At 41.1% G+C, this 27,877-nt stretch overlaps 1 protein-coding gene across 4 annotated transcripts in view; it reads right to left on the bottom strand.

The window, feature by feature from the left end:
• The window catches only part of Csnk2a1 (casein kinase 2 alpha 1), a 72,548-nt gene that overhangs the window by 25,163 nt on the left and 19,508 nt on the right, over positions 1 to 27,877 (bottom strand). For all 4 annotated transcript variants that reach the window (XM_004668051.3, XM_045156370.1, XM_045156372.1 and 1 more), the window contains 6 exons: positions 25,442 to 25,651; positions 18,940 to 19,051; positions 17,852 to 17,953; positions 17,186 to 17,236; positions 15,681 to 15,740; positions 12,456 to 12,539 (listed from right to left, as the gene is read on the bottom strand). In XM_004668051.3, coding sequence (XP_004668108.1) covers positions 12,456 to 12,539; positions 15,681 to 15,740; positions 17,186 to 17,236; positions 17,852 to 17,953; positions 18,940 to 19,051; positions 25,442 to 25,542 — 510 coding nt within the window. In that variant the 5' untranslated portion in view covers positions 25,543 to 25,651. The remainder of the gene's footprint in view (positions 1 to 12,455; positions 12,540 to 15,680; positions 15,741 to 17,185; positions 17,237 to 17,851; positions 17,954 to 18,939; positions 19,052 to 25,441; positions 25,652 to 27,877) is intronic.

The raw sequence follows: 27,877 nt of genomic DNA, 5'->3' as shown, positions 1-27,877 counted from the left end.
GATCTCAAAAGAAGAAACACGGATGGCAATATGAACAACTAAGAAACTGTTCGACATCCCTAGTCATCAGAGAAATGCACATTAAAACTACGTTGAGATCCTATCTCACTCCTGGCAGATTGGCTACCATCAGGAAAACCAATGACTATAAATACTGGCGAGGATACAGAAAAAGAGGAACCCTCTGCACCTCCTCCTTGTAGAACACCTGATAGAAAGCAGGAGAAAAAGGCATGCTGTATGCAGTTCAATGGGAAAGAGAGAAACCACCAGTGAATATACCCAACAATGGGCACTGCAAGCCTTATATTTGGCCAGCCAGCCCAAATGAGCCAACGGGTGCAATAGTGGCACCCTCTAATTTGACTGGAGGCCCGCTACATGGGAGGGAATACATCCCTGATACTGAAAAGCTACAATAGGGTTAGTCACGAGACCTAGGGGTGTATAACGTCTGCTGCTGTCTGGCTAAATGTATATGCTATGCTCACGTTAACTGCCCAGTAAGCACTTCTTTTAATGTTCATAGCCATACATTAATGCTACTCTCACTTTTGGTTAGAAAAGATTCTCTTTTCAGTTGGCAGTGACCTAGGGATGACTCAGAAGGCACCATGGTACTGAGAAGAAATGACAGGAGTGCTCAACAGTGTAATATCTCTATCACACTTTCCAAGGCTCTGGGTCCATGATGGAAGAGGTGGCAGAAAGAATGTATGAGCCAAAGGAATGATAGGACTCTTTAAGATGTGCTCACCCAGATACAGAATGGCTTAGATATCAATGAGAGACTGATTGAGAGGGGGAGGGGATATGATGGAGAGTGGAGTTTCAAAGTGGAAAGGGGTGGGGATAGGTACAGAATTACCATGGTATATTGTTTACAATTATGAAAGTTGTCAATAAAAATTAAATTATGAAAAAAATAAAAAACATGCTATAAGTGAAGCAGGCCAAGAGGTAACCATAACTTACTATGGAAAGCATGGCTGCAATTTAATCCCAGTACTTGGGAGGCAGATGCAGGAGGACTGCTATGAGGTTAAGGTACCCTGAGAGTACATAATGAATTCCAAGTCAGCCTGAGCTAGAGTGAGACCCTACCTCAGAAAACAAACAAACAGAGCTGGGCATGGTGGCACAGGCCTTTAATCCCAGCACTAGGGAGGCAGAGGATGGTGGATTGCTGTGAATTTAAGGCTACCCTGAGACTCCATAGTGAACTTCAGGTCAGCATGAGCTAGAGTGAGACCCTACCTCAAAAAACAAAAACAAAACAATCTAACTACACACACACACACACACACACACACAAATTGCATACATTATACATTTAGAGTGAGAAGCAGAGAGACAAACAGAGAGAATGAATGGCCACAGCAGGAGAAGACCACTGTAAATGAACTCCAGATGCATATGGTACCATGTGCATCTGATTCCAGGCAAAATCAAATTTGAGTCCTTTGGGGAAAGTTGGGGGGGGGGGGGGGCTATTACCATGGGATAATTTTTATAATCATGGAAAATGTTAATAAAAATTGAGAAAAAAAATTGGGGTCCTTTGGTTTTGCAGCCAAGAGCCTTAATAAGCCTTTTCTCCAGCTCTTAAGGTTAATTTTATATGTTATTTACCTCACATCTTACATTTAATCTGTCAACAAATCCTTCTGGCTCATATGTACATATTCTGACCACTATTATCACTTCCAGTGACAATGCCTTGGTCCACTATCCCATCTTTTTTTGGGATGAAGGAGGGAGTATGACAAGCACAGTCCCATGTGGACCGGACTGGCCTCAAAACTTCCTATGTAACTTTGAATGACCCTCAATTCTTCCTTCTCCTGACATCACCTCCCCAGTGCTGGGCTATAGATCAGGCATGTGTCACTAGGCTTGGCTCCTTCACCACCTCTTGTCTTATTTATGGTATGTAATAATCTGTTCTCTTAAGGGGTCTATTTTCACAGGAACCCTCTCTTTTCTGCATTAGCAATAAGAACAATCTTTTAAAAAAAATATTTTATCTATTTCCAAGCAGAGATGGAGTGGAGAGAATGAGAACGAATGGAACGGGCGTGCCGGGGCATCCTGACACCATAAAACAAACTACAGATGAATGTGCCACTTTGTGTACTTGACTTAAGTGGAACTGAACCTGAGCTGTCAGGCTTTGCAAGCAAGTGCCTTTAATTGCCGAGCCATCTCTTCAACTCCCAAAACAATCCTTCCTCAAAGCTGTTTGCTTCAAAACACTTACAGCCAGGTGTGGTGGCACATGGCTTTAATCCCAGCACTTGGGAGGCAGAGGTAGGATTGCTGTGAGTTCAAGGCCACCCTGAGACTACAGAGTTAATTTCAGGTCACTCTGGGGTAGAGTGAGAGTCTACCTTGAAAAATAAAAAAATAAAAAACAACAACAACAACAAAAAAAAACAGCCCACCACTTACAGCACAAGGCATGATGGCACATACTTGTAATACCACTGCGGGAAACAAAATAGAGCTGTAACACATTCAAGGCCAACCTGTGCTACAGAAGGAGACTGTCTCAAAGAAAGAAATAAAACAATTACAGATTCACAGGACACTGCAAACATAGTAGTAGTTCTGTGTACTTGTCACCTAGTTTCTCCTAATGCCAACCACTTACTTACTTAACTTACTTGCTTACATACAAACATACATCATCAAAAATCTGGAAACTAGGGCTGGAGAGATGGCTGAGCGGTTAAGTGCTTGCCTGTGAAGCCTAAGAACCCCGGTTCGAGGCTCGGTCCCACGTTAGCCAGATGCACAAGGGGGCGCACGCGTCTGGAGTTCGTTTGCAGAGGCTGGAAGCCCTGGCGCGCCCATTCTCTCTCTCTCCCTCTATCTGTCTTTCTCTCTGTGTCTGTCACTCTCAAATAAATAAATTACAAAAAAAATTAAAAAAAATCTGGAAACTAACACTGAAAAAATTCATAAAGCAAGCTTATTCAGATTCCACCAATTTCACACACATTTTTAATTTTTTACTTTATTTTTATTCAATTATGTATTTTGAGAGAGAATGAATATGAGTGTGCCAGGGCATTTAGCCATTGCAAACAAACTCCAGACACATGTGCCACATTGTGCATCTGGCTTACATGGGTCCTGGGGAATCAAACCCAGGGTCCTTGGGCTTCGTAGACAGTTGCCTTAACCACTACCACTAAGCCATTTCTCTAGCCCCATCACATGCTCGTGTGTGTGATGCATAGGAAGTTATCATAACCACAAGTTAGAATTATCCCAAGACAATGGAGATGTCCTATGTGCTATTCAATCTCTAGTATACTTTCTATTCTTTAAAAAATATTTTATGTATTTTATTTTGGAAGAGGGGGGAAATTGGAATGTCAGGGCCTCTAGCCACTGCAAACAAATGCCAAACACATGCACCATCTTGTGCATCTGACTTACATGGGTACTGGGGAATTTAACTTGGATCTTTAGACTTTGTAGGTATGCTTTAACCAATAAGTCATCTTTCCAGCCCTTTGTAAAAAAAAATATTTTATTTATTTATTTTAAGAGTGACCTCTCTATTTTCAATCTTTGTGCATCTGTTTTTATGTGAATACTGGGGAGTTCAACACAGGCAGGCAAGATTTGTAAGTAAGAGTGTTTAATTGCTAAGCTTTTCAAGTTGTCCTTTAACATTTAGCGAATAGTAGTAGTAATATGGGATCTAATAATAATAATTAATGCTAAGTAGTAATAATAAGTATATATAACCACAGCTGGCTTAAACATTCATCCATTGGAAAATGATTCTTTACCCCAACACTTTATAGATGCTGCATTCATGTATACGACTTTTGTATGGGCAAAAGTTTTTTTTTCCCCCTGGAATAAATGACACAGTTAGAGTAGATGGTTAGTTATTTTTCTTTGTAGAGGGGGAGTATTTTTGAGAAGACAAGATATTGTTATGTAGCCCACACTGGTCTCAAATAGGAAGCAATCCCAGCACTCAGCAGGTAGAGGCAGGAAGATCAAACTTTGAGGCTAGCCTGAGAGACATATTATGACTCCTGTCTCCAAATAAAAACATAAATGAAGACAGGTGTGGTGGCACATGCTTTTAATCTCAACTCTTGGGAAGCAGAGGTATGAAGGTTGCCAAGAGTTCAAGGCCACCCTGAGACTACATAGTGAATTCCAGGTCAGCCTGAGCTAGAGTGAGACCCTACCTCAAAAAACAGAAACAACAAAAAAAAAAAAAAAACCACAAATGATGCACAAGATGGCATGTGTGTCTGAAGTTCAATTGCAGTGGCTGGAGGCCTTGGTGCACCCATTCTCAAATAAATATATATATAAAATTAAGATGCAACAACAACAACAAAAAAAGCCAGGTATGGTGGTACATTCCTTTAATCCCAGCACTGCACTCACTCAGGAGGCTGAGATTGAAAAATCACAATGAGTTCAAGGCCAGCCTGGGACTACAGAGTGAGTTCCAGGTCAACTTGGGCTAGAGCAAGACCCTACCACAAACACACAGCCCACATATATGAGAGTTGAAAGGACCACCATGTATTCGAAGCCAATCTGAGTTTACAAAGTCTGGGTTAGAGTGAGACGATTTCTCAACATGCATTTGGAGTTCATTTGCAGTGGTTAGAGGCCCTGGTACATCCATTCTCATTCTTTCTCTTCCCTTGAAAATCAATCAATCAATCAATCAATCAATCAATCAATCAATCAAGCTGGGCATGGTGGTGCACCTTTAATCCCAGCACTCAGGAGACAGAGGTAGGAAGATCGCCCTGAGTTCAAGGCTGCTCGGAGACTATGTAGTGAATTCCAAGTCAGCCTGGGCTAGGGTTGAAACCCTACCTTGAAAAACAAACAAACCAAAAAAATAAAAAATAAATATTTTTAAAAATAAATAAAAACAAAATCATAGAGCTGGACAGATGGCTCAGTGGTTGATGGGCTTGCCTGCAGTACCCATGTAAAACCCAGACGCACAACGTGGCACATGCATATCTCCTGTCTCTACCAGGTGTGGTGGTGTTTGCCTTTAATCCCATCACATGGGAGGATGAGGTAGGAGGGCTGATGTGAGTTCAAGGTCAGCCTGAGACTCCATGGTGAATGAGCGGGACCCTACCTCAATAAATAAATAAATGAATAAATAAATAAAAATTTAAAAGGAGGCTGGAGAGATGGCTTAATGATAAAGGAGCTTGCCTGCAAAACCAAAGGACCGAGATTTTATTCCCAAGGACCCACTTAAGCTAGACGCACAAGCTGATGCATGTGTCTGGAGTGTGTTTGCGACAGCTGCGGGTCCTGGCGGGCCCATTCTTTCTGTCTCTTTCTCTCTCAAGTAAATAAGCGCATGAGTGTGGAGTTCTTTTGCAGCGGCTGGAGGCCTTGGCGTGTCCATTTTCTATCCCCCCTCCCCGTCTCTGTCAAATAAGTAAATAGAATAGAATATTTTTTAAAATTTAAAACAACATTTTTTTAAAAAAGTAAAAAAAAAAAAAAGCAAGCAGGTGTGCTTGTGTATGCCTTTAATCCCAGCACGTGGGAGGCAGAGGAAGGATCACTGTGAGTTTGTGGTAGAAAAGAAGCACAAAGTTGAACTGATTCACTGAGTTACTGTAAGAGTTAATTGCTGAGGAACTAAAACTTATCTTTGTCAGCAGATGGAAAAATCCCAAAGGAGCTACCCAGCAAGGGCCCAAAGGGATGATAAGAAGGAAAGACAGTTTAGGCTAAAACAAAGTAAAATAGAGCTCATTGTTAAGATGGTCTGACTACAGAAATCATCAATATGCAAACTGTCACATCTTGTTTGTTCATTTACCCCGTCCCTTGGCTAAGAAAACTATAAAATGAAATAACATCTCTGCTGGGGCCAAAGCTTCTTTGGAGGACTACCTCAAGCTTTTTGGTCACTCCTCTACTTTCACCATACAGGCATTGGAGTGATCTTTCCAGAGAATTCCTGCAAGTTCAAGGCCATTTTGGGACTAGAGAGTCAGTTCCAGATCAGCCTGGACTAGAGTGAAGCCCTACCTGAAAAAACAAACAAACGAATAAATGAATGAATAAATAAATAAATAGAAATAGCTCACAAATGACAAAATAGGGCCATTTCCCAAATGTCAAATTTTCTGTTACTTCCATTTCCATGCCTGCTGAACAAGTGCAGATTACTAAACATTTTTATTTCTTTTAAGTGTTATTTATTTGACAGAGTAAGAAAAAGGGGGGTGCATACCAGGGCCTCCAGTCACTGCAAAAGAACTCCAGATGCATGTGCCACCTTGTGTATCTGGCTTACATGGGTCCTGGAAATCAAACCAGGGTTCACTGGCTTCGCAGGCAAACACCTTAACCACTAAGCCATTCCTCCAGGTCCCCCCCACCCCTTTTGAGACAAATCCAATGGACTGGGCTTTAAATTTTTCTTTATTTTTTTATTTAGCAGGATGAGGTGGTGAACGCCTTTAATTCCAGCACTCAGGAGGCATAGGTAGGGGGATCACGATGAGTTCAAGGCCAACCTGAGACTACACAATTAATTCCAGGTCAGCCTGGACCAGGCTGAGACCCTACCTCAAAAAACAACCCAGCACTTGGGAGGCAGAGGTAGGAGGATCGCCATGAGTTTGAGGCCACCCTGAGACTCCATAGTGAATTCCAGGTCAGCATGGGCTAGAGTGAGACCCTACCTCAAAAAAACAAAACAAAACAAAACGTAAAATTAAAAAAAAAAAAAAACCAACCTTCCTTCCTTCCATCCATACATATATAATTTGAGAGAAAGAAGCACAGAGAGAAACAAAGAATATGGGCATGCCAGAGCCTTTAGCCACTACAAATGGACTCTAGATGCATGTGCCACCTTGTGCACTTGGCTTCCGTGCATCCTGGGGAATTGAGCTGGGTCCTTTGGCTTCGCAGGCAAACACCTTAACTGCTAAGCCATCTCTCCAGGCCCCTGGACTTGTCTTTTTATGGGGTGGAGGAGAGGGAGAGAAAGCACAATGGGTAGAACTGGCATGGCAGGGTCTCCAGCCACTGCAATCCAACTCCAGACATGTGCTGCACCCCCTTGTGCGCATGAACAACCTTGTGTGCTTGCATCACTGTGCATCTAGCTTACACGGGACCTGGAAAGTCGAACTTTAGTCCTTAGGCTTCACAGGCAAGCACCTTAACTGCTAAGTCATCTCTCCAGCCCTTTTTACTTTTTAAAAATATTTTTATTTATTTGCAAGCAGAGAGAGAGAGAAAGAGGGGGAGGGAGGAGAGAGAGAATGGGCATGCTAGGTCTCCAGCTACTAAAAATTCTAGATACATGTGCACTCTGTGCATTGGCTTTACATGGGTCCTGGGGAACTGAACGTGGGTCAGTAGGTTTTGCAGGCAAGTACCTTAACTGCTGAGTCATCTCCAACCCTTTTAATTTTTTAACATAGGCATTTAAAGCTATAAATTTCCCTCTTTGGACTGCCTTCACTGCACTCCATATAGTATGATATGCTAAACTTGCATCATTATTTGATTCTAGGAAGGTTTTTTTTGTTTGTTTTCTTCAATGACCCATTCATCATTTAGTAGGGTCTTGTTTAATTTCTGTGAGGATTTCATGTGTATGTTCTATGTTTTCCTTGCTGTTGATCTGTAGTATAATCCCATTATGATCAAATGAAGGAACTGTTTCAGTTTTCCTGTACTTAAGATTTTCTTTGTGTCCTAATATGTTATCTATTTTAGGGAAAGTTCCATGCACTACTGAAAATTATGTGTATGCTGCAGCATTTGGATGGAATGTTCCTTAGATATAAGTTAAGTCCACTTGTTCAATGACTTCATTTAATCCAGATACTTTTCTGTTCATTTTCTACCAAGATGACCTCTCAGTTGGCGAGAGAGGAATACTAATGTCGTCCACTACAATTGTGCTTAGGGTTATCTACAGAATTACGTGTTTGTTTACTGAAATTGACAGCACCTATATTTGATGCATATATGTTAAGAATTGTAATGTTCTCTTGCTTAAGTGTTCCTTTAATCAATATAAAGTGACCATCTTTATCTTTTCTAACTGTCGAAGGACCCCGGTTCGAGGCTCGGTTCCCCAGGTCCCACGTTAGTCAGATGCACAAGGGGGCGCACGCGTCTGGAGTTCATTTTCTAACTGTTTGACTACCCTGTCAGATACTAAAATAATAACACGTGCTTGTTTCCTAAAAATAACATTTTCCATCCTTTTGCCTTAGGGTAGTCCTCGTCTTTAATGGAGGTGAATTTTTTGGAATCAACAGTTAGAAGTATCCTGCCTTTTAGTCCATTCCACTAGTCTGTGCCTTTTGAGTAGGGCATTGTGACTATTGATATTGAGTTATCATTGAAAGGTTTGTGTCTATTCCTGCCATTCTTCATTTTGTAGCACTTGCTGATTTTCTGCTACTCTCTTGCTTTAACCATTGTTCAATTACTTTCCCTATGGTCTCACTTTCTGTTTTTCCTTTTCTTCAGACTAAAGTCCCTACTGGCCTACTGGTCGTATATTCCTTTAGCCCGTTTTTATCATGGGAAGTTCACATTTCTCCTTCAATTAGGACCAATAGCTTTGCTGGATATAGTGGTCTGAGATGGCAGTTGTTTTTCAGAACATGGCATTCTTCATTCCAAGCTCTTATGGTTTTAATAGTTTGTGTTGGGTAGTCTGATGGACTTGCCTTTATAAGAGACTAGCTGTTGCTCTCTCACTACTTTTGATGTATTTTCTTTGTTCTCTGTGTTTGGTAGTTTAGTTATAATATGGTGAGGAGAGGTTCTTTCTGGTCTTGCCTGGTGTCCTAAATGCCTTCTATTATCTGTATTGGCATATATTTCCCTATTTGAGGGTAATTTTCTTCTATGGCATTATTGAAAATAATTACTATGCCCTTATATTGAATTCTTCTATCCCAGAATTTTTTTTTTTTTTTTTTTTGTTTTTCAAGGCAGGGTCTCACTCTGGGTCAGGCTGACCTGGAATTCACTATGTAGTCTCAGGGTGGCCTCGAACTCACGGCGATCCTCCTACCTCTGCCTCCCGAGTGCTGGGATTAAAGGCGTGCGCCACCACGCCCGGCTCTATCCCAGAATTTTTTAAAGCATATTTTTTATATTTTATTTTTCTTTACTTATTTGACAGAGAGAGAAATAGGGATTGAGGGCTGGAGAGATGGCTTAGCGGTTAAGCACTTGCCTGTGAAGCCGAAGGACCCCGGTTCGAGGCTCGGTTCCCCAGGTCCCACGTTAGTCAGATGCACAAGGGGGCGCACGCGTCTAGAGTCTAGAGTGGCTGGAGGCCCTGGCGCGCCCATTCTCTCTCTCTCCCTCTATCTGTCTTTCTCTCTATGTCTGTCGCTCTCAAATAAATAAAAATTAAAAAAAAAAAAAAGAAATAGGGATTGAGACGGGGGGGGGGGCAGGGGGGGGAGAATGAGTGTTCCAGGGCCTCAAGCCACTGTAGATTAACTCCACCCGCTTGTGTACCTGTCTTTTTGTGGGTCTGAGGGAACTGAATCTGGGTCCTTTGGCTTTGGAGGCAAGCACCTTAACTGCGAAGCCATAACTCCAGCCCTCTACTGAATTTTTTTATTTGACTTGCTGTGTTTTTCATCTGCAGTATTTCATACTGATATTTCTTCATTGTTTTTATTTCCTTACTTATGTCTTGTATCTTTGGTTTTCTCCTTTATTCTTTGAACATATTTACAATCATTCTTTTCAATTCTCTGTCTGGCATTCCATCTAATTCATGTCATTGGAGGTCATTTCTGTTGGATTTATAAGTTTTTGAGGGATTATACTACTTTGATTTTTTGTATATTATTGTGTAGAGATTTTTGAATTCCAGTTTATTTCAATTCTTAGGTTTTCTAGTTATCTGCTGTATTCTTAGACATTTAAATCAGAAGTTTTATCTTTACAATAGGAACAAGTTGGCAGATGTGGTCCTATGTTACTCTCAGAATTGAACAGCTTATGCGGGACCTGGAAAGTCGAACTTTAGCCCTCAGGTTTCAGAGGCCTTAACTGCTAACCCATCTCTCCAGCCTTTTTTAATTTTTAAAAATATTTTTATTTGCAAGCAGAAAGAGAGAATGGGCATGCTAGGACTCCAGCTACTAAAAACTCTTGATATATGTGCCACTCTGTGCATTGGCTTTACATGGGTCCTGGAGAACTGAATCTGAGTCAGTAGGCTTTGCAGGCAAGTGCCTTAACTGCTGAGTCATCTCTCTAGCCCTGTGACATACTTCCTTTTTTTTTTTTTTCAAGGTAGGATCTCAGTCTAGCCCAGGCTGACCTGGAATTCACTATGTACTCTCAGGGTAGGCTTAACTCTCGGCCATCCTACCTCAGCCTCCTGAGTGCTTGGCTTAAAGGTGCGTACCACCACATGCAGCTCTGTAACATACTTCTCCTTTTTGCTTGTTTATTTTTATTTATTTGAGAATGACAGTCAAAGAAAAAGGCAGATTTGAGAGAGAGAGGGAATGGGCGCCAGGGTTTCCAGACACTGCAAATGAACTCCAGATGCATGCGCCACCTTGTACATCTGGCTTACTCTTGAGTCCTGGGGAATCAAGCCTTGAAAGGGGGTCCTTAGCATTCACAGGCAAGCACTTAACTGCTAAGCCATCTCCCCAGCCCTGTAACAAACTTCTTTATAAACCAATGAATGCATTTACCAGAATTCTGTAATTTTTTTTTTTTTTTTTTTTTGAGGGAAGATCTTGTTCTAGCCCAGGCTGACCTGGAATTCACTATGGAGTCTCAGGGTGGGCTCAAACTCATGGCAATCCTCCTACATCTGCCTCCCAAGTGCTGGGATTAAAGGTGTGCACCACCATACCCAGCTTAACTGAATTTTGAAATGCTCTAGCAAATTAACTGAACCCAAGCAGGGGATTAAAGATTGTGAACCAGTAACAGAGTTAACATCCGTCATAATCTCATAAGTCAGGACTGGCATGTATAATGTGAGGAGGGGGCATTCTTGGGATCTGATGCCATGTCTAGGTAGATAGTAGCAGAACTGGAAGAAATTAGAGGAAGTCAGCTGGTAACTATCAACTATAAAGTTAACTGCTGGCTATTGTTTTGGGATCACAGAAATAGCCTGTACTGTGAACACACAGAAGCTGACCTTGAGCTGGTATGCCCTGTACTTATTCTAACAGGCTCACTTTCTTGTCTCAGGACTTTTGCACTTGCTGATTTATCAACCTGGGATATTATTTCTTCATGAGTAGGTGCCCTCTCCTTTATTTCAAATCCTGTCATTGCCTACTCCTTAATTTTTTCCTCCTTCCCTACCACCACTCTTTGATTGGCTTTTACTGTGTAGTCTATCTAAGGTTGACCTTGAACTCATAGTAATTTCCTAGTCAACCCCTTAAGTCCTGAGATTACAAGCTTTAGCCCCCTCCCAGTTCACGTGTCTTCTTCATGGAGCAGCGTATTTTTTTTTTTTGCTTTGTTCAACTATACATCCCCGGTCTCTAGTGCTTGCTACATTGTATCTATCTAAAATGTTGAATGAACTAATCAACTAAATTCTCTATGCCCACAACTGTCACCACTGACTGCAGGAGATAGGTTTGGTCACCTTAAAAACACTGAATATGGGCTGGAGAGATGCCCTCATTGGTCAAAGTACTTGCCTACAATGCCTAACGACCCAGGTTTCAATTCCCTAGTCTACACATACAGCCAGACACACAAAGTGGTACATGTATCTGGAGTTCATCTGCAATAATTGAAGCCCTAATGTGCAGCCCCGCCTCCTTGCAAAAAATAAAATAAGCAACAACAAAACAACTACAAAAAAAGCCCACTGAACATTAGAGCCCAGTGTGGTAATGCATGCCTAAAGTCCCAGCACTCAGGAAGCTCATATAGGAGGATTGGCTATGAGAGTTCAAGGCCAGCCTGGCCATAAACTGAATCCCAAGTCAACCTGGGCTAGTGTGAGACTCTACCTTGAAAAACAAAAATATCTGAAACATGTGAAATTACAGCTTTCGTATAAAATCATTTGTAATGACTGGCTAACAAAAATAGCATTTCCTAAATATTCCATCTACTTTCCAATAGTGTACTTTTGAAACTTTTCATGTTAAACCTAATGACATTAGAGGGACATATATCCACTATACAAGTTTTAAGAAAATGATAATTGAGGAAAAAGAGAATTCCTAGCAAGCTAGTTATCCAAGAAGACCAGAAGAAAAACAGTTTCCTAGGTTAGATGATTGTTTTGTTCACTGCATTATTGTCTTTCCTTGGAAGTACTTGTGCTAATAAGTACTAGGAGGTATGACAAGACACTAGGGATAAAAAGCTGAAAATGGGTTGCTAATCATGTTGATATAGAAAACGTTTTAAGTCTGTTATTTTACCTTTCTGTGCTCATGATCAATCATGACATTATGTGGCTTCACATCTCTGTGCATAATCCCCATGCTGTGACAGTAATCCAGGGCCTGTAAGAACAGGTAAGAAAGGAAAGAGTTAGCTTGCATGAATATTGTTTTTCCAGTCCTTTACTTTTTCATCCATGTAAGCTTTTTTCCTTCTAGCCTCACAACACAACACCCTACACACCCTACCCCAGAGAATCAGGATTAGCACAATCACTCCCACAGCTATCCTTCAGGGACTTGTTCAGAATCATACAGTTAAGTAAACTTAGGTCTCTGAACTTCCAGCTATTTATTTATACACACACACACACACACACACACACACACACACACATATGGTTATGTAATTCAGGATAGCCTCAAACTTTTGGCAATCTTCCTGCCTTAACCTTCCAAGTGCTGAGATTACAGGTGTGAGCCACTATGCCCAGATCAAGTGCTGTTATTTACAGAGTTGTGGCAACATTCCTATTGCTAAAAAGGCCCAAATGTATATCAATTACACCAGTCTTACCTACAGCCTAAATTATTTCCATAAATAAAGTCTCCTTGCCCATTTCCCCAAAAATAAGCTTTTAAACCTCTTAGATGAAGAATAGCAATTTTTTTCAGTAAAGAGCTGGGCCAAACCTGTCCTGCCTGTGTTTGCATATTGCCATAGTTGCTTTCTTGCTACAACAGCTGAGTTGAATAGTAGAACAAAGACTTTGGCCTTTTAAAGAAGTTTGCTAACCTCAGAACTAGGGTGAACTGAGTGATGTAACCTGTGAGTTTGTTAATCCTAGTCCTTTACTCAACAGATTCCATTAGCCAAGTTCTTGTCCTTCTTGAAGGACAACCTGGATTCCGACAGGAGGCAGGGATAGGCAAACACATCTTTGTGAAGCCCTGTTTGCTACAAGACTACATGAACTAAGGGAAAGATCAAGTATTTCCAGTTTCAATTTCTTTTGGATATTTTTAGGTTCAAACAGTTGGCATAATGTCAACCTCTGTTTAATAAGAAATCGTAGCTAACTCTCAGCAATTTTCTCCTACATAAAGCTGATCTTGGGCTGGAGAGATGGCTTAGCGGTTAAGCGCTTGCCTGTGAAGCCTAAGTACCCTGGTTCAAGGCTCGGTTCCCCAGGTCCCACGTTAGCCAGATGCACAAGGGGCGCACACGTCTGGAGTTCGTTTGCAGAGGCTGGAAGCCCTGGCACGCCCATTCTCTCTCTCCCTCTATCTGTCTTTCTCTCTGTGTCTGTCACTCTCAAATAAATAAATAAATAAATAAAACTTTAAAAAAAAGCTGATCTTGTAACTACAGGGAGCAAGATAAGTGGAGTTAGTGTTTTAGAAATCAAAGTCCAAGCTCAATCATCAATCCCTAAGCACACACTTAGAACAATGACCCTAGAAGGCTGAGTTAAAGAATCTTTCTCTTGCTGGAAATGTTGGCACAAGTCTTTAATCCCCGTACTCAGGAGGTAAAGGCAGGAGAATCACCCTGAGTTTGAGGCCACCCTGAGACTTCATAGTGAATTCTTGGTCCTGGGTAGAGTGAGACCTTAGTTCAAAAAACAAAACAAAACAAAATATCTATCTATCTTCTTTTTCATTTGTTTCTTGAGGTGATCTCACTCTGTAGCTCATGCTGGCCTTGAACATGTGGCAATCTTCAGACCTCAGCCTCCCCAGTGTTGGGATTACAGGCAGGCCTGTACCACGAGGCTCAGATCTGTTGTTGAATCTTAGTGAAATAAAGTATATTAGAAGCCAGTGCTTTTCTTTTGTTTGTTTGTTTTCTTTTTAAACAAGTTGACAATATAATTTTCACTCCCAACTTTCTCTGAGGCTGGGGATCTATAGTACAGTCAAAAAGCATTTCCTGGGGCTCAAGGGATGGCTTAGTGGTTAAGGTGCTTGCCTTAGAAGGCTAAGGACCTATGTTTGCCTCTCCAGGTTCCACATAAGCAAGAAGCACAAGGTGACAAAAGTGTGAAAGGTTGCACTTGCGGACAAGAAGGTGCATGTGTGTCTGGACTGCAGTGGCTGGAGGCCCTCTTTCTCTCTGGGGAAGGGGCAGGGAAGGCATTTCCTTACCATGAGTGAAGCCCTCCATTCAATTTTCCTCCACCACCACCCACCAAATAAAAGCACAAACATCTGGGTATAAGTGGCCCATTTCTTTAATCCCAGCACTCTGGAGGCAAGACAGAGAGATAGGAGGATCACTATGTGTTCAAGTCTAACCAGAGACTACATAGTGAATTCCAGGCGGTTGTCAGCTAGAATGAGACCCTACCTTGAAAAACAAAAACAAACAAAAGGCCCCCTCAAACAAACAAAGCCAAAAGAAAAAAAATCACACTTAAAAAAATTTTTTAAAAATATTTTGTTTGTTTATTTGAGAAAGAGGTAGAGAGAATGAGAGACAGAGAGAGAGAGAGAGAGAGAGAGAGCGCGAGAGAGAGAGAGTGCGCAAGAGAGAGCGAGCGAGCATGCCAGGGCCTTTAGCCACTGCAAACGAACTCCAGATGTATGCACCTCCTTATGCATCTTGCTTATGTGGGTGCTGGAGAATTGAACAGGTATCCTTTGGCTTTTCAGGCAAACGCCTTAACTGCTAAGCGATCTCTCCAGCCCTAAATTACACTTCTATTAGACCCTATTCTACAACCCCTACTTTAGCCCAAGGACTCTTAATTCTATTAACTTGTATTAAAGAACAACTTTCAGCATACTTTAACCTTAACTTGATGGCCTTTTCCTACTATCAAATAAGACTTTTTTTTGGGGGGGGGGGGGAGTTTCGAGGTAGGGTCTCACTCTAGCCCAGGCTGACCTGGAATTCATTATGAACTCTCAGGGTGGCCTCAAACTCACTGATCCTCCTACCTCTACCTCCCTAGTGCTGGAACTAAAGGTGTGTGCCACCACACCCAGCTTTTATCTATTTATTTATCTGAGAGAGAGAGAGACAGACAGACACAAAAGGAGAGAGAAAACTGGCAGACAAGAGGATCTAGCCACTGCAAACAAACTCCAGATGCATGTGCCACCTTGTGCATTTGGCTTATGCAGATACCGAGGAATCAAACCCAGGTTCTTAGGCTTTGAGGCAAGCGCCTTAACTGCTAAGCCATCTCTCCAGCCTTCAAACAGACCACTAAACAAACATGAGACCAACTTAAGAAATATTTAGTACTGGTTGCTTACCTTCAGAATTTCATACATGTAAAATCGAATATCATAGTCTGTTAATGTCTGGTACAATTGCTGTTAAAAACAAATGAAATATGTGAGTCATAAAACAATGCTAATAGAAGGCGATTTTCTCATCTATTCACAGTAATTCAAACTAAGATCTCACTAGTGTCCCACTGTTCCAAAACTTGTTTGCTTGTTGCTGTTTCTCCCCAAGTCTCACTTTAAATAGATTACACTTGGGTTACAGGTAAAGGTGAAGAACTACTTCAACTCATTTTGTTAAAGCTAAATGTACTGCTGAGAATACACCTATACATATACACACATATGTACATGTATGTATATACACGTACAGCATGCACTGGTACATTATTTACAAATTAGGGTTTGCTTTTCCTTTACCTTCAGACTGTCTCATAAAAGGCATTTTGGCAAAGATGGCCTCCTTAGTAGTGAAATAACCCATTCTGGCTTATATAGTTGGTATTGAGCATCTCTAATGGGTATGAAGATGGTATGATGCCAAACCTGTTGAGCCAATTTGACAGAAATATGCCTGTCTCACACTGAATGTAAATTCTGTAAACACTTGTTACATTAACCTTTCCAGTTTTCAAAAGGTTGCAGAATTTTTACATTTATATAACTTTAAATGGTTAGTATATTCTCCAGGTCTATCATTTCATTCTGATTCTGAAATATCTAAAATACCTTCTTTTCCCCTTTCTCAACCTAAGAATTACCCATTTACTGATACATAGAATTTTTTGTTTTGTTTTGTTTTTCAAAGTAGGGTCTTACTCTAGCCCAGGCTGACCTGGAATTCACTATGTAATCTCAGGGTGGCCTTGAAATCACAGCGATCCACCAACCTCTGCCTCCCAAGTGCTGGGATTTAAAGGGGTGCGCCACCACGCCTGGCTTGATACATAGAATTCTTGATATTGCAAATACCATTGAACTTGTAAAGCGTTGTATGCCCTTCAGTTACCCTGGTACTGAAAACTGAAAAAGTAGGCCACTATTTACTGTGGAGGTTTTTGTTATAACAAAATCCGACATCTGACACAGCCCAGTGATAGAACAGTTGCCTAGCATGCAAAACTAGGAAGCTCTGGGTTCAATATCCAGCACTGCAAGAGTAGAACTATAGCTTCATTTCTGAGATACCCTAAGGAATACAGTCCCTACTATTTATACATACAATATATTCCTTCTTAACAACTGTTATCTTATAGTAAATAGCACTAAGGCCAGGTCCTCAGTGAACATGCACTGGACTTCAGCAGAAAATTGTAAAATGAATGTAAGAATGGTGAGATGGACATGTACTGGTTGCTAAGAGCACTAAGTGAATAAAAGGCCCACTTATGGAAAACAGGTATGATGTGTATAGGATTTTCTATGTTAACATTCAGCAGCGCAGACGTTAAAAGCTCTTCCTACATGTCATCCCCAAGACTTTCTGTGATCTAAAAATTCAATACTTTGAAACAGCTGGTTATCTATTATACCTTGAAGTCTGTGTTGTTTACATGTTCAAAAACCAAGGCAGGGGTTCGTGACTAAGGAAAAGAAAAAGAAAACACATTAGTAACAGTTCTGGCAGCTTTAGCTTGGACAGTTTTGTGGATGATGCTGCATGGTGAATTTGGCTGTCCTTGCCTCAATATTAAGAAACTTCCAGTGGGGTGTGGTGGTGCCCACCTTTAATCCTAACACTCTTGGGAGGCAGAGGTAGGAGGATCACCATGAATTCAAGGCCACCCTGAGATGACATAGTGAATTCCAGGTCAGCCTGGGCTAGAGTGAGACCCTACCTCGGAAAACAAAAACACCCACTTCTCCCCACTCTGATCAATTCTCACACTTAGGTGAATTTTGGGAAGATGGATCTGCCTATTGGTATCAGACCTGAGTCTCCAAGTGGATTAACATATTTCAGTTTCCAGTGCTATTAGTCTCTTTCAGGAAAAAAAAAAAAAAAAGCTAGTTAAATACAATTGATTTAGCATTTGTAAGCAAGAATTCAATTATTGGTGAGGTAATTGAGAAAGGAAAGAGACCAGGTGGAAAAGGAGGAGGATAGCTGATGCCCTTCTCTGGCTTCTAGCTGTGTTCTAGGTCTAACATCTAACATAGCCCCAGGTCTGGTGAGTTTGTTATAACATTATACTTACAACAGGGTCTTTTACAATGTCTGCCAGTGTGATGATGTTGGGACCGCCTCTTAAGTTCTCCAAAATTTTTATTTCACGCTTAATTTTCTTCTTTTTTACAGGCTGAAAGAGTAAGAACATAGGAATGAAAAAAAAAGTATTTCAATAAATAGTGCAATACAAAAAATGGCTTACTTATGACTCAGTGGATAAGAGTGCTTGTTTTACAAGCTTACGGACCTGAGTTTGATTGCCCAGCATCCACATAATAAGCTGTGCATGAGCCAGGCGTGGTGGCACATGCCTTTAATCCCAGCACTTGGAAAGCAGAGATAGGTGGATCACTGTCAGTTCGAAGCCACCCTGAGGCTATGAAGTGAATTCTAGGTCAGTCTGAACTAGACGGGGACCCTACCTCAACCAACCAACCAAAAAAAAAAAGAGCTGTGTATGGTAAGGCATGCCAGCAACCCCAGCGATGAGGGATGTAGAGGAGGATAGCTGACTCTCTCCTCTGGCCTCTGCACATGTGGGTATACATATGAACACATGTGCATATGGCATAGAATCCCCACCCCAAAAAAGGAAATGTAACACACTTGTCTCATTGCCAGGCACTCTAGAGGTACTTACAAAAGTTAAAATGCTTTTTGAACCAGGAGTGGTGGCACACACCTTTAATCCCAGCTCTTGGGAAGTAATGGTAGGAGATTCGCTATGAGTTTGAGGCCACCCTGAGACTACATAGTGAATTCCAGGTCAGTCTGGGCTAGAATGAGACCCTACCTTAAGCCCCCCCCACACCATCCAATAAAATCTTTAAGAAAGCTTTTTGCATATTAGAAGGAAACATGGATACTTTTTATTCCTTCCTGTACAGGTCTCATATTGTATACTAGGTTGACCTGAAATTTTTGGTAATCCTCCTGTCTAGCCTACTAAGTCTACTTTAACAAATGGCTACCAAGTTGTTAAAATATAAATACCTACTTATTTGGAACAGGTATGTGATAACAGGGAACTGTAAGGTGTTAAAAACACTGGGGGAAAAAAACCCTCAAGATTTATAACAAACTCCACATTCCATTTGTTGTTCTTCGTGTACTTACCTTGAGAATTTTAACAACAACTTTTTCATTATTTGTGATGTTAATGGCTTCAAACACTTCACTGTATTTACCCCTGCCTAATTTCCTAACAAGCTGGTAATCATCTTGATTTCTGTGGGCAAAAACAAAGTAACTATGATTAATGATTTCTTTTTAAAGGTTACATTTCTATTTATGCATTTATTAGAGACATAGAGAGAGAGACTGAGAGAATGGGCACGCCAGGGCCTCTAGCCACTGCAAATGAACTCCAGATGCATGTGTCACCATGTACATCTGGCTTACATGGGACCTGGAGAATCGAACTTGGGTCCTTAGGCTTTGCAGGCATGCGTCTTCAACACTAAGCCATCTCTCCAGCCAATGACTAATGATTTTAAAGGATCAAGCTATCAAGCACCAATTCAACTAATGAGACTATGTTATTGTTGGGGATTGTGGTTCGTGCCAATAACCCTAACATTTGAGAGGTCTAAGCAGGAAGGTCAGCCTTAGCTACATGGCAAGTTCCAGGCCAGTTTGGGTTAAATGATGCTATCTCAAAAGGAAACAAACAAACAAACAAACAAACAAACAAACAAACAAACAAATCTGCCGGGTGTGGTGGTGCACTCCTTTTAATCCCAGCACTTGGAGGATGAGTCCGAGGTCACTCTGAAACTATACAGTGAATTCCAGGTCAGCCTGAGTTAGAGTGAGACCCTACCTCAAAAAGCCAATAAATAAATAAATCTGGGCCGGAGAGATGGCTTACCGGTTAAGGCAATTGTCTGCAAAGCCAAAGGATCCCGGTTCGATTCTCCAGGACCCATGAAAGCCAGATGCACATGGGGCACATGTGTCTGGGAGGGAGTTCATTTGCAGTGGCTAGAGACCCTGGCGTGCCCATTCTCTCTCCCTCTCTCAAATAAATAAATCATGCTGAAGAGATGGCTTAGTGGTTAAGGCATTTGCCTGCAAAGCCAAAGGACTCCAGTTCGATTCCCCAAGATCCATGTAATCCAGATGTACCAGAGAGTGCATGTATCTGGAATTCATTTGCAGTGGCTGAAAGCCATGACATGCCCATTCTCTTTCTCTCTCCCAAATAAATAAATAATCAACTTAATTATTAGAAGTAACACAAAGAAGACATTTTGAATGTTACATTGTAGATAATCCATTCCCCTACCCCTCACCCCCGCCCGTGTTCTGCCCAAGTAGGGTCTCACTTTAGGCCAGAGTGATCAGGAGTATTCTACAGCCTCAAGTTGGCCTTCAACTCACAACACTTAGCTACTGCTAAACCTATCTTACCCGCCCCTGCCCTAATTAGGGTCTTACTCTAGCCTAGGCTGGCATGGAATTCACTCTGTAGTCTCAGGCTGGTTTCAAACTCATGATGATCCTCCTACCTCTGTCCTCCCCCCCACTTTGGTGTGTATTATGGTGAGCATGTGTAAGTCAGAGGACAACTTTTAAACGTCACTCCTCACCTTCCACCACATCTGAGGCAGGGTCTCTTGTTCAGGGCTCCACTAGGCTAGCTGGTCTGTAAGCTAGCTGGAAATTCTCCTGTCTCCACATCCAATCTCACCCTAGCATGCTGCGATTACAAAAGGCTTTTTTATAGCTTCAGGCTTTTATGTGGGGTCTGTGGATCTGAACTCAGATACTCACTCTTGTGAGACAAATGTTTAGTCTACCTAGCCATCTCCCTAGCCCCACACTGTATTTTTTTTTGCATGTGTGCTATGTAGTAGGCATGATATAGTGTGTGCATGCATGTAGGTGTGCAGATGCAGTGCCCTGTGTTTGCATGGAGATGTTCAGAGACCAGAGAACATTGAGGTCCCCCTTCCACTGTTCACTCACTTGTTTCCCAGAGAGGTAGTTTCTTACTGATATTGCAGCTTTTGAGAGGTTTCAAAAGCCCCAGTCATTCTCTAGTCTTTCTTTGCTTCCCACAGGACTGGAGTTACAGTACAGACAAGCGTGACCACGTTCAGCTATTTATGTGGGTCCTGGGAATCAAACTCTGCAGTTTCAAGGGCCCCCACCGGCCCTCTTACTTTCACAGGAAGTGCTCCTAACTGCTAAGCTATCTTTCCAGCCCACTACCTACACACACTCCATTTTCTTCAATAACATGGCCAATTAAAAATATGAATATTAGAAATAGAAAATTTCAACTTTTTATTGTTTCAAAAGTCAAATTGCTTATGCTATTACTGAAACAGCACACTTGTACCTTGTAATTGCTTGTACCTATCTAAATATGACTGTCACCAACAACAGATTGCTTCTGCCTTTGAGAATTAAAGTTTTATACCTTCTTACCCAATACTGACTGGTCCCAGGTTGGCACTTAGAACCCCATGAACGATGTAAAAATAATATTACTCTCAGCTACACTTTGGGAGCAGCTTCTTTATTGGGCCTCTTTGCCTCCAAGTGGCTTGACCTCTCACATGTCCTTCAGGACAGGATCTGAGCATACATAACTCATGAAATAAAAGTTTGCAAACCACGTTACAGATCATAAACCACAGTTGGTTATTCTGTGACTAATAAGCAACATCAGAGGCCATAAACTAAGGTAATGAATAAGAGAAGCTTTAACATGTTCCCTCTGCCTTGCTACCAACCTGGAGGATTTTGCTGTAAATAATGATTAACATGGTTTCTTTAGTAAGGCCTAGCAAGGCATGGTAGTGTATACCTGTAAACCCAGGACTCTGAATCTAGGCAAGAAAATGTCAAGTTTGAGGTCAGCCTGGGTACAGTGAAAGCCTGTCTTAAAAACAAGTACATTCCCACTCATCAGTGGGTAGATACCTCCCTATGAGTTGCTGGACAGACTAAAAAGCCCTTGAAATATGGGCTACTGTCGGGTGTGGTGGCATACACCTTTAATCCTAGCACTCGGGAAGCAGAGGCAGGAGGATTGCATGAGTTCAAGGCCATCCTGAGACTACACAGTGAATTCCAGGTTAGCCTGAACCACAGTGAGACCCTACCTGGGGGGGGAGGGGAGAATGATGGCAAGACCCTATTGGTGAAGAAAAAAACCACATGTTCCACTTATAGGACATAGAGAAACCAAGCTGGAACTGAGCTGGAAGCTTTCTCCTCCCAGCTGACTAACTTTCATAGTGCTGGAAGGTGCTATGTAGGCTGGTGGGAGAGAAAAGTCATCAACAGTAATATCTGCCTGTGGACTCTATGTGCTCCACAGCCAAACTTCCAGGTAAGATATGCCCACTGGTGCAATAATGGCATGACTGTTGTGGGGGCAGTCAATCATTTACTGATTTGAGGCCTAATCCACTGGAGGGAAATCATACTTGGTTCAATAAAACTGGTCATAAGTCCATGGCTGGGAATGTCATAGGCCCTAGGGGGGAACCTGCTACTGTTGTTCTGCTAAGTGGACATGGTATCAAACTGCCTTCTAAATGCTTACATCAAATCCAGCCAGGCGTGGTAGTGCACATCTTTAATCCCAGCACTCAGGAGGCAGAGGTAGGAGAACTGCCATGAGTTCGTGGCCACCCTGAGTCTACATAGTAAATTCCAGGTCAGCCTGGGATAGAGCAAGACCCTACCTAGAAAAACCAAAATAAATAAATAAATAAATAAATAAATAAATGAAAATAAAATGTTTACATCAATAGATTAATGTAGCTCTCAGTCACTGTCACAGAGGTCTTTTAGTACTGAGTAGGGTTCAGGGAAGAGCTGGTGAGGGGTGAGGAAAAGAGTATTATGTATTCAGACATAAATGGGACACCTCCCTCCAAAGCCAGAGAATCTTATGAAAGGGGTGTGAACTTAGAGCTGGAAGATGGGTAGGAGTACTGTGGAACACCATCTTCTGGAAATGACATGGCTGTTAACACCCATGAACTTGCATGAGCTCTGGTTTCCTGCAAAAGACTGAATCTGTCAGCACTGGATCATGGATTCATGAGATTCTACTGTCCCCAGAGCTAACACTGGTGGCTAATGGTTGCTAGGGAAGCCATGTTCTTCAGTGGTGTAGTCACTGGCAAACTACCCATAATCCAGTAAATGAACCACTACCCAAGCTTATTGGATCAATCCTAATTTAACTCTGTGAGTTCTAAAAAGACAATTAGTCGAAAGTGGTTTAGTGGTTTAGCAGCAGTGGGAGGAGTGTAAGAGAGGATAATGAGAGTGAATATGATTAAAACACATCATATACATGTATGAAGTTGTCAGAAATAATTAAAAAACAAAAGTAAAAAAAAAAAAACCACTCCAATAACACATAATCTCACAGGGTCTGGTGGTACAGGTCTGAGGCAGGAGGATCGTTAAGTTCAGAGCCTGTCTGGGCTCCAGACTGAATTCAAGGCTAGCCTGTGTAATTTTTCAAAACTCTTGACTCAAAAAAAAAAAAAAAAAAAAAAAATGAAGCTAGGCTGGTAGCACATACCTGTAATGCTAGTACCGAAGGCAGAATTCAGAGTTCAAGGTCATCCTTGGCTATAGGGGAATATCTCAAACACACACACAGGGCTCATACACAAAGGATTCAGGATATAACTTAATATTAGCTACCTGCCTAGTACATTCAATTCCAAGTACCTCACATAAACATACACACAAAAAAAGAAAAGCTTAAATTCCATTTATTCTTATAATCCACTATGTACTACATCAGCCTCTCATTTTCCTCAAACTAAAAAGGAAGAGAATGAAAGACGAAAAGATACTAAGAACAATGGACTGATACCATTAGGTCTGGAAGAAGGAACCTCTCTTTGTTCTCACTGAGTTCTGTGGAAAGCCAGCCAGTATAAGCTAACACATGCAAGCATATAGCACCATGCTAAAAATCGGAAATGATTGTTTAGTGTCATTTAGGCAAAAGGAAGCATAAAACATGCAATTTGAAAACTGACACCAAGATTTCTATAGGAAAACACATGTACTGCCTAGAGTTCAAAATCTGTCACTTAAGAATTCACATAATCAAATGTATTTATTGGTACTGAGCCACGATTGTTAATGGTATCTTTAAAGCAAGTGATGTTTCTTTATATACAGAGAAAATGCTTACTGTTAAAATATCATAGCATACCAGGATGAACAATATACTTCAATGACAGTTAAGGAGAGACAGTCTTTAATCACTTACAGAGAATGGAAATAACAAACAGGTATCAAATACAGCCAGTGAGAGGTATATTTTCTTTCTGAAACAAGTTTTTACTGCAGAGCACAAGCTGGCCTCCAACTTAAGCTTGTCCTGCCCATCTTCATGTGTGTACCACCACACCTAGCTGAGCTGCATCTTTACGAATTTTCAAAGTGCTTCATTTTGTACCTGATCATGAAAATGCTTTTATCACAGAAGGTATGAATTGATCAATTAAATTAGTATGCCATGTTGAGCCAGGTAATGCAAATATGTTTTACATGGATAATTATGAGGGCAAACACAAATGCTCAAGATGTAACGAGCTATATTCTGTGTTATGCATGCTTGGTCTCATGGTAAGAATAAAAGGATTTAATTTTGTTTCTTTTTAAAAATATTTTATTTGTATTAGAGAGAGAGAGGAACAGGCAGACAGAGAATGGGTGCCAGGGCCTCCAGCCACTGCAACCAAACTCCAGACACGTGCGCCATCTTGAGCATATGGCTTACATAGGTCTTGGGGAATCGAACCGAGGTCCTTAGGCTTTGCAGGCATATGCCTTAACCACTAAGCCATTTCCCCAGCCCTAATTTTGATTCATAACAAAAAAAGGGTATCAGGCTGAAGAGACGGCTTAGTGGTTAAGGCCCTTGCCTGCAAAGCCATCGGATACAGGACCCACGTAAGCCAAATGCACAAGGTGGCGCATGTGTCTGGAGTTCATTTGCAGTGATTAGAGGCCCTGGCATGCCCATTCTCTCTCTCTCTGCCTCTTCCAAATAAATAAATAAAAATAATTTGAAATAATAATAAAAAAGAGGGCTGGAGAGATGGCTTAACAGTTAAGGTGCTTGCCTGAGAAGCTAGAAGACCCAGGTTCAATTCCCCAGTACCCATGTAAGCCAGTGATGCATATATCTGCAGTTCATTTGCAGTGGCTAGAAGCCCTGGCACACCCAAGTGCTCATTGTCTCTCCCATAAATATAAAGAATATTTAAAGCTGGGCACTTGAGATTCTCCTGCCTCAGCCTCAAATGGATCCAGAAAGTAGTTCAAGGTAAAGAATCAAGAAGACAACAAGCATTTGTTGCCAGCCTCAGGTACAGAGTACATAAATCAGAGAAAAGGGACTGAAATTTTTCAGATTATAATTCATGAACCTATTTGCTAATGCAGTAATCTACTTTTTCACTATAAGGAAACTTTCAGCACAACAGAAGAAAAACAAGCTTGGCTTTGGTCTTGAGGTTTGGAGAAGCAGACTCAAGGAAGCTTACTGACATAAACTGCTTAAGAAATCAACAAGATTCAGACTTTGTGTGAGTAAAGTGAAGTAAATGGAAACAATTACCCCCATTCCACCACATGTGACTCATAATCCCAGTACTCTCGGGGTCTGTGCGTATTGACATCTGTGTAAACTCTGGCCCTGCTTGGCACGGGTCCCGACATGTCAGACAGGTTGGCGGACAAAGCTGAACTTGATGTTTGAAGATCTGGCAGTCACCGTGTTCTGAGGCAGTTGGGGGTAAGACCTTATTTCAGACCTGTTTTCTTCAAACTGTAGAAATAAAATGTAAAAGGCCAAGAAATTACTTTTTAATATTTTTGTTTCAGGTTTTAGAATAGTAGTAAAACCATGAGTATAAATTATCAGTCTGACTCTAATAATTGATAGAATAGGGAGAAATAATGTTCATACCCTTATATTAATGCTACTCTCACTTTTGGTAGAGAATCTTCTCTTTTCAGATGGGAGTGACCTTGGGATGACTCAGAAGGTATCATGGTGCTAGGAAGAAGTGACAGGAGTGCTTAGTACTGTAATATCTGCATCACAACTTCCAAGGCTCAGGGTTCATTGCGGAAGAGGTGGTGGAAAGAATGTAAGAGCCAAAGGAAAGGTAAGACTCCTTACAACATGCTCCTCCCAGACACAAAATGGCCTGGATATCCATGACCTCACAGTGCCTGACACTACCTACACAAGACTATCATAAGAGGAGGAAAAGATCAAGACATCAAAATAAAAGACTGATTGAGATGGGGAGGGGATATGATGGAGAATGGAGTTTCAAAGGGGAAAGGAGGAGGGGGGAGAGAGAGTATTACCATGGATATTTTTTATAATCATGGAAGTTATTAATAAAAATTTGAAAAAAAAACCTGGCATGATCTGGGTGTGGTAGTATAAGCCTATAATCCCAGCAGCACTCAGGAGGATCATGAGTTTAGGGTTATCCTCAGATACATAGCAAGTTCAGGGCATGTCTGGGCTATGAGAGACCCTGTTTCCAAACAAAAGAGCAGCCGGGCATGATGGCTCACACCTTTAATCCCAGCACTAGGGAGGCAGAGGTAGGAGGATGGCCTTGAGTTTGAGACCTTCCTAAGACTAAATAGTGAAATCCAGGTCAACCTGAGCTAGAGTGAGATCCTACCTCAGAAAACAAAACAAAACAGATGAATAGCATATCCAAGGAATGACACCCGAGTTTGTTCTTTGGCCTCATATATATGTGCCAACATGTATATGAATACACACACATTCATGCACCACACACACTAGCAACCTGGGGAAGCATCTTTAAAATAAAAGTGGGGGTGGGGGGCTGGAGATATGGCTTAGTGGATAAGGTGGAAGGATAGCTGTGAGTTTGAGGCCACCCTGAGACTCCACAGTGAATTCCTGGTCAGCCTGAGCTAGTGTGAGACCCTATCTCAAAAAACCAAAAAAAAAAAAAGACTAAATACAATTTCTTCTCCAGACTATCTTGTACTACAGCTTGTGGAGATGCTATAGAAAAATCAATGACAAAACTGGTGTTTAGAATGGTAGATTAACTGTTAAATATTCCTGAAATAATTAGGTATGCCCATGTGTGTACACAAAATGCATACACTTGTAACTATTCCCAGATTTTCTTAGAATGATTTTCTCATCCTGTTGGGAGAAGTTAATATAACTGTTTCTCTACTGATAATGAAATTTTTTCCCTGAAATAGGTTAAACCTATTTAATATTTAAATAAGAGTGATTATATTAACCTGCTCAAACTGATGAAAATTTTTGAAACTGCAATGGGCATGTATGATAGACAATAAAAGAATATTTAAGAAGCATGTGCTGCTTTAGAAACAGGATGAACCTGTGTACAGAAGCTTTCAATCTTATTTTTATAGCATTTGTATGTCACTCTCTTGGAATAACAGCAGTTACTTTTACAAGTTATGTGCATAATCATAAGATATGTTTCATTTGTAAGTTGACTTCAACTCATGCTTACCTGTTAGTGTTTTCTTACAGTAGTGTATTTTCCAGAATTTCACTATATGCTTACAGTAAGTAGAATAACTTTGTTGAAATACTGAATTTCTTGACGTTTCTTTTTAACTACATGTAGCATATAGCAAGTTTGAAAGACATTTTAATTATTTTTATGGGGTAAAAATTTAGCAAGATTGTGTATAAGAGCCTATGTATCTTATCATTATCATCTGTAAGGTTTTTTAATTACTACTACTTAACAAATGCTACCTTCCGGTTAATGCCTGTATCTCTACTGAATTTTAAAGGACCAGAAAACTTTAAGAAGTTTTACATCTCACAGTTGTAACCAGGTAAGTATCAGCTTGGGGTTGTTTTGAAGTACTAATTGCACAGAAACTTTAGTAAGCTTAGTTGGCAGGATTTCTTAGCTGAAACTTGCCTAAATTTGTATTTGAAACTTAATGTAAACATATAAGCAATATAAAATTCAAGGAGGCGTAAGCTAAAGGGTGGTTA

Source organism: Jaculus jaculus, chromosome 8, assembly GCF_020740685.1.
Source record: "Jaculus jaculus isolate mJacJac1 chromosome 8, mJacJac1.mat.Y.cur, whole genome shotgun sequence".
In the NCBI taxonomy this organism is placed as follows: domain Eukaryota; kingdom Metazoa; phylum Chordata; class Mammalia; order Rodentia; family Dipodidae; genus Jaculus; species Jaculus jaculus.
Note: the sequence above shows the minus strand (reverse complement) of the source record. Positions and strands in the feature narration are given on the sequence as shown.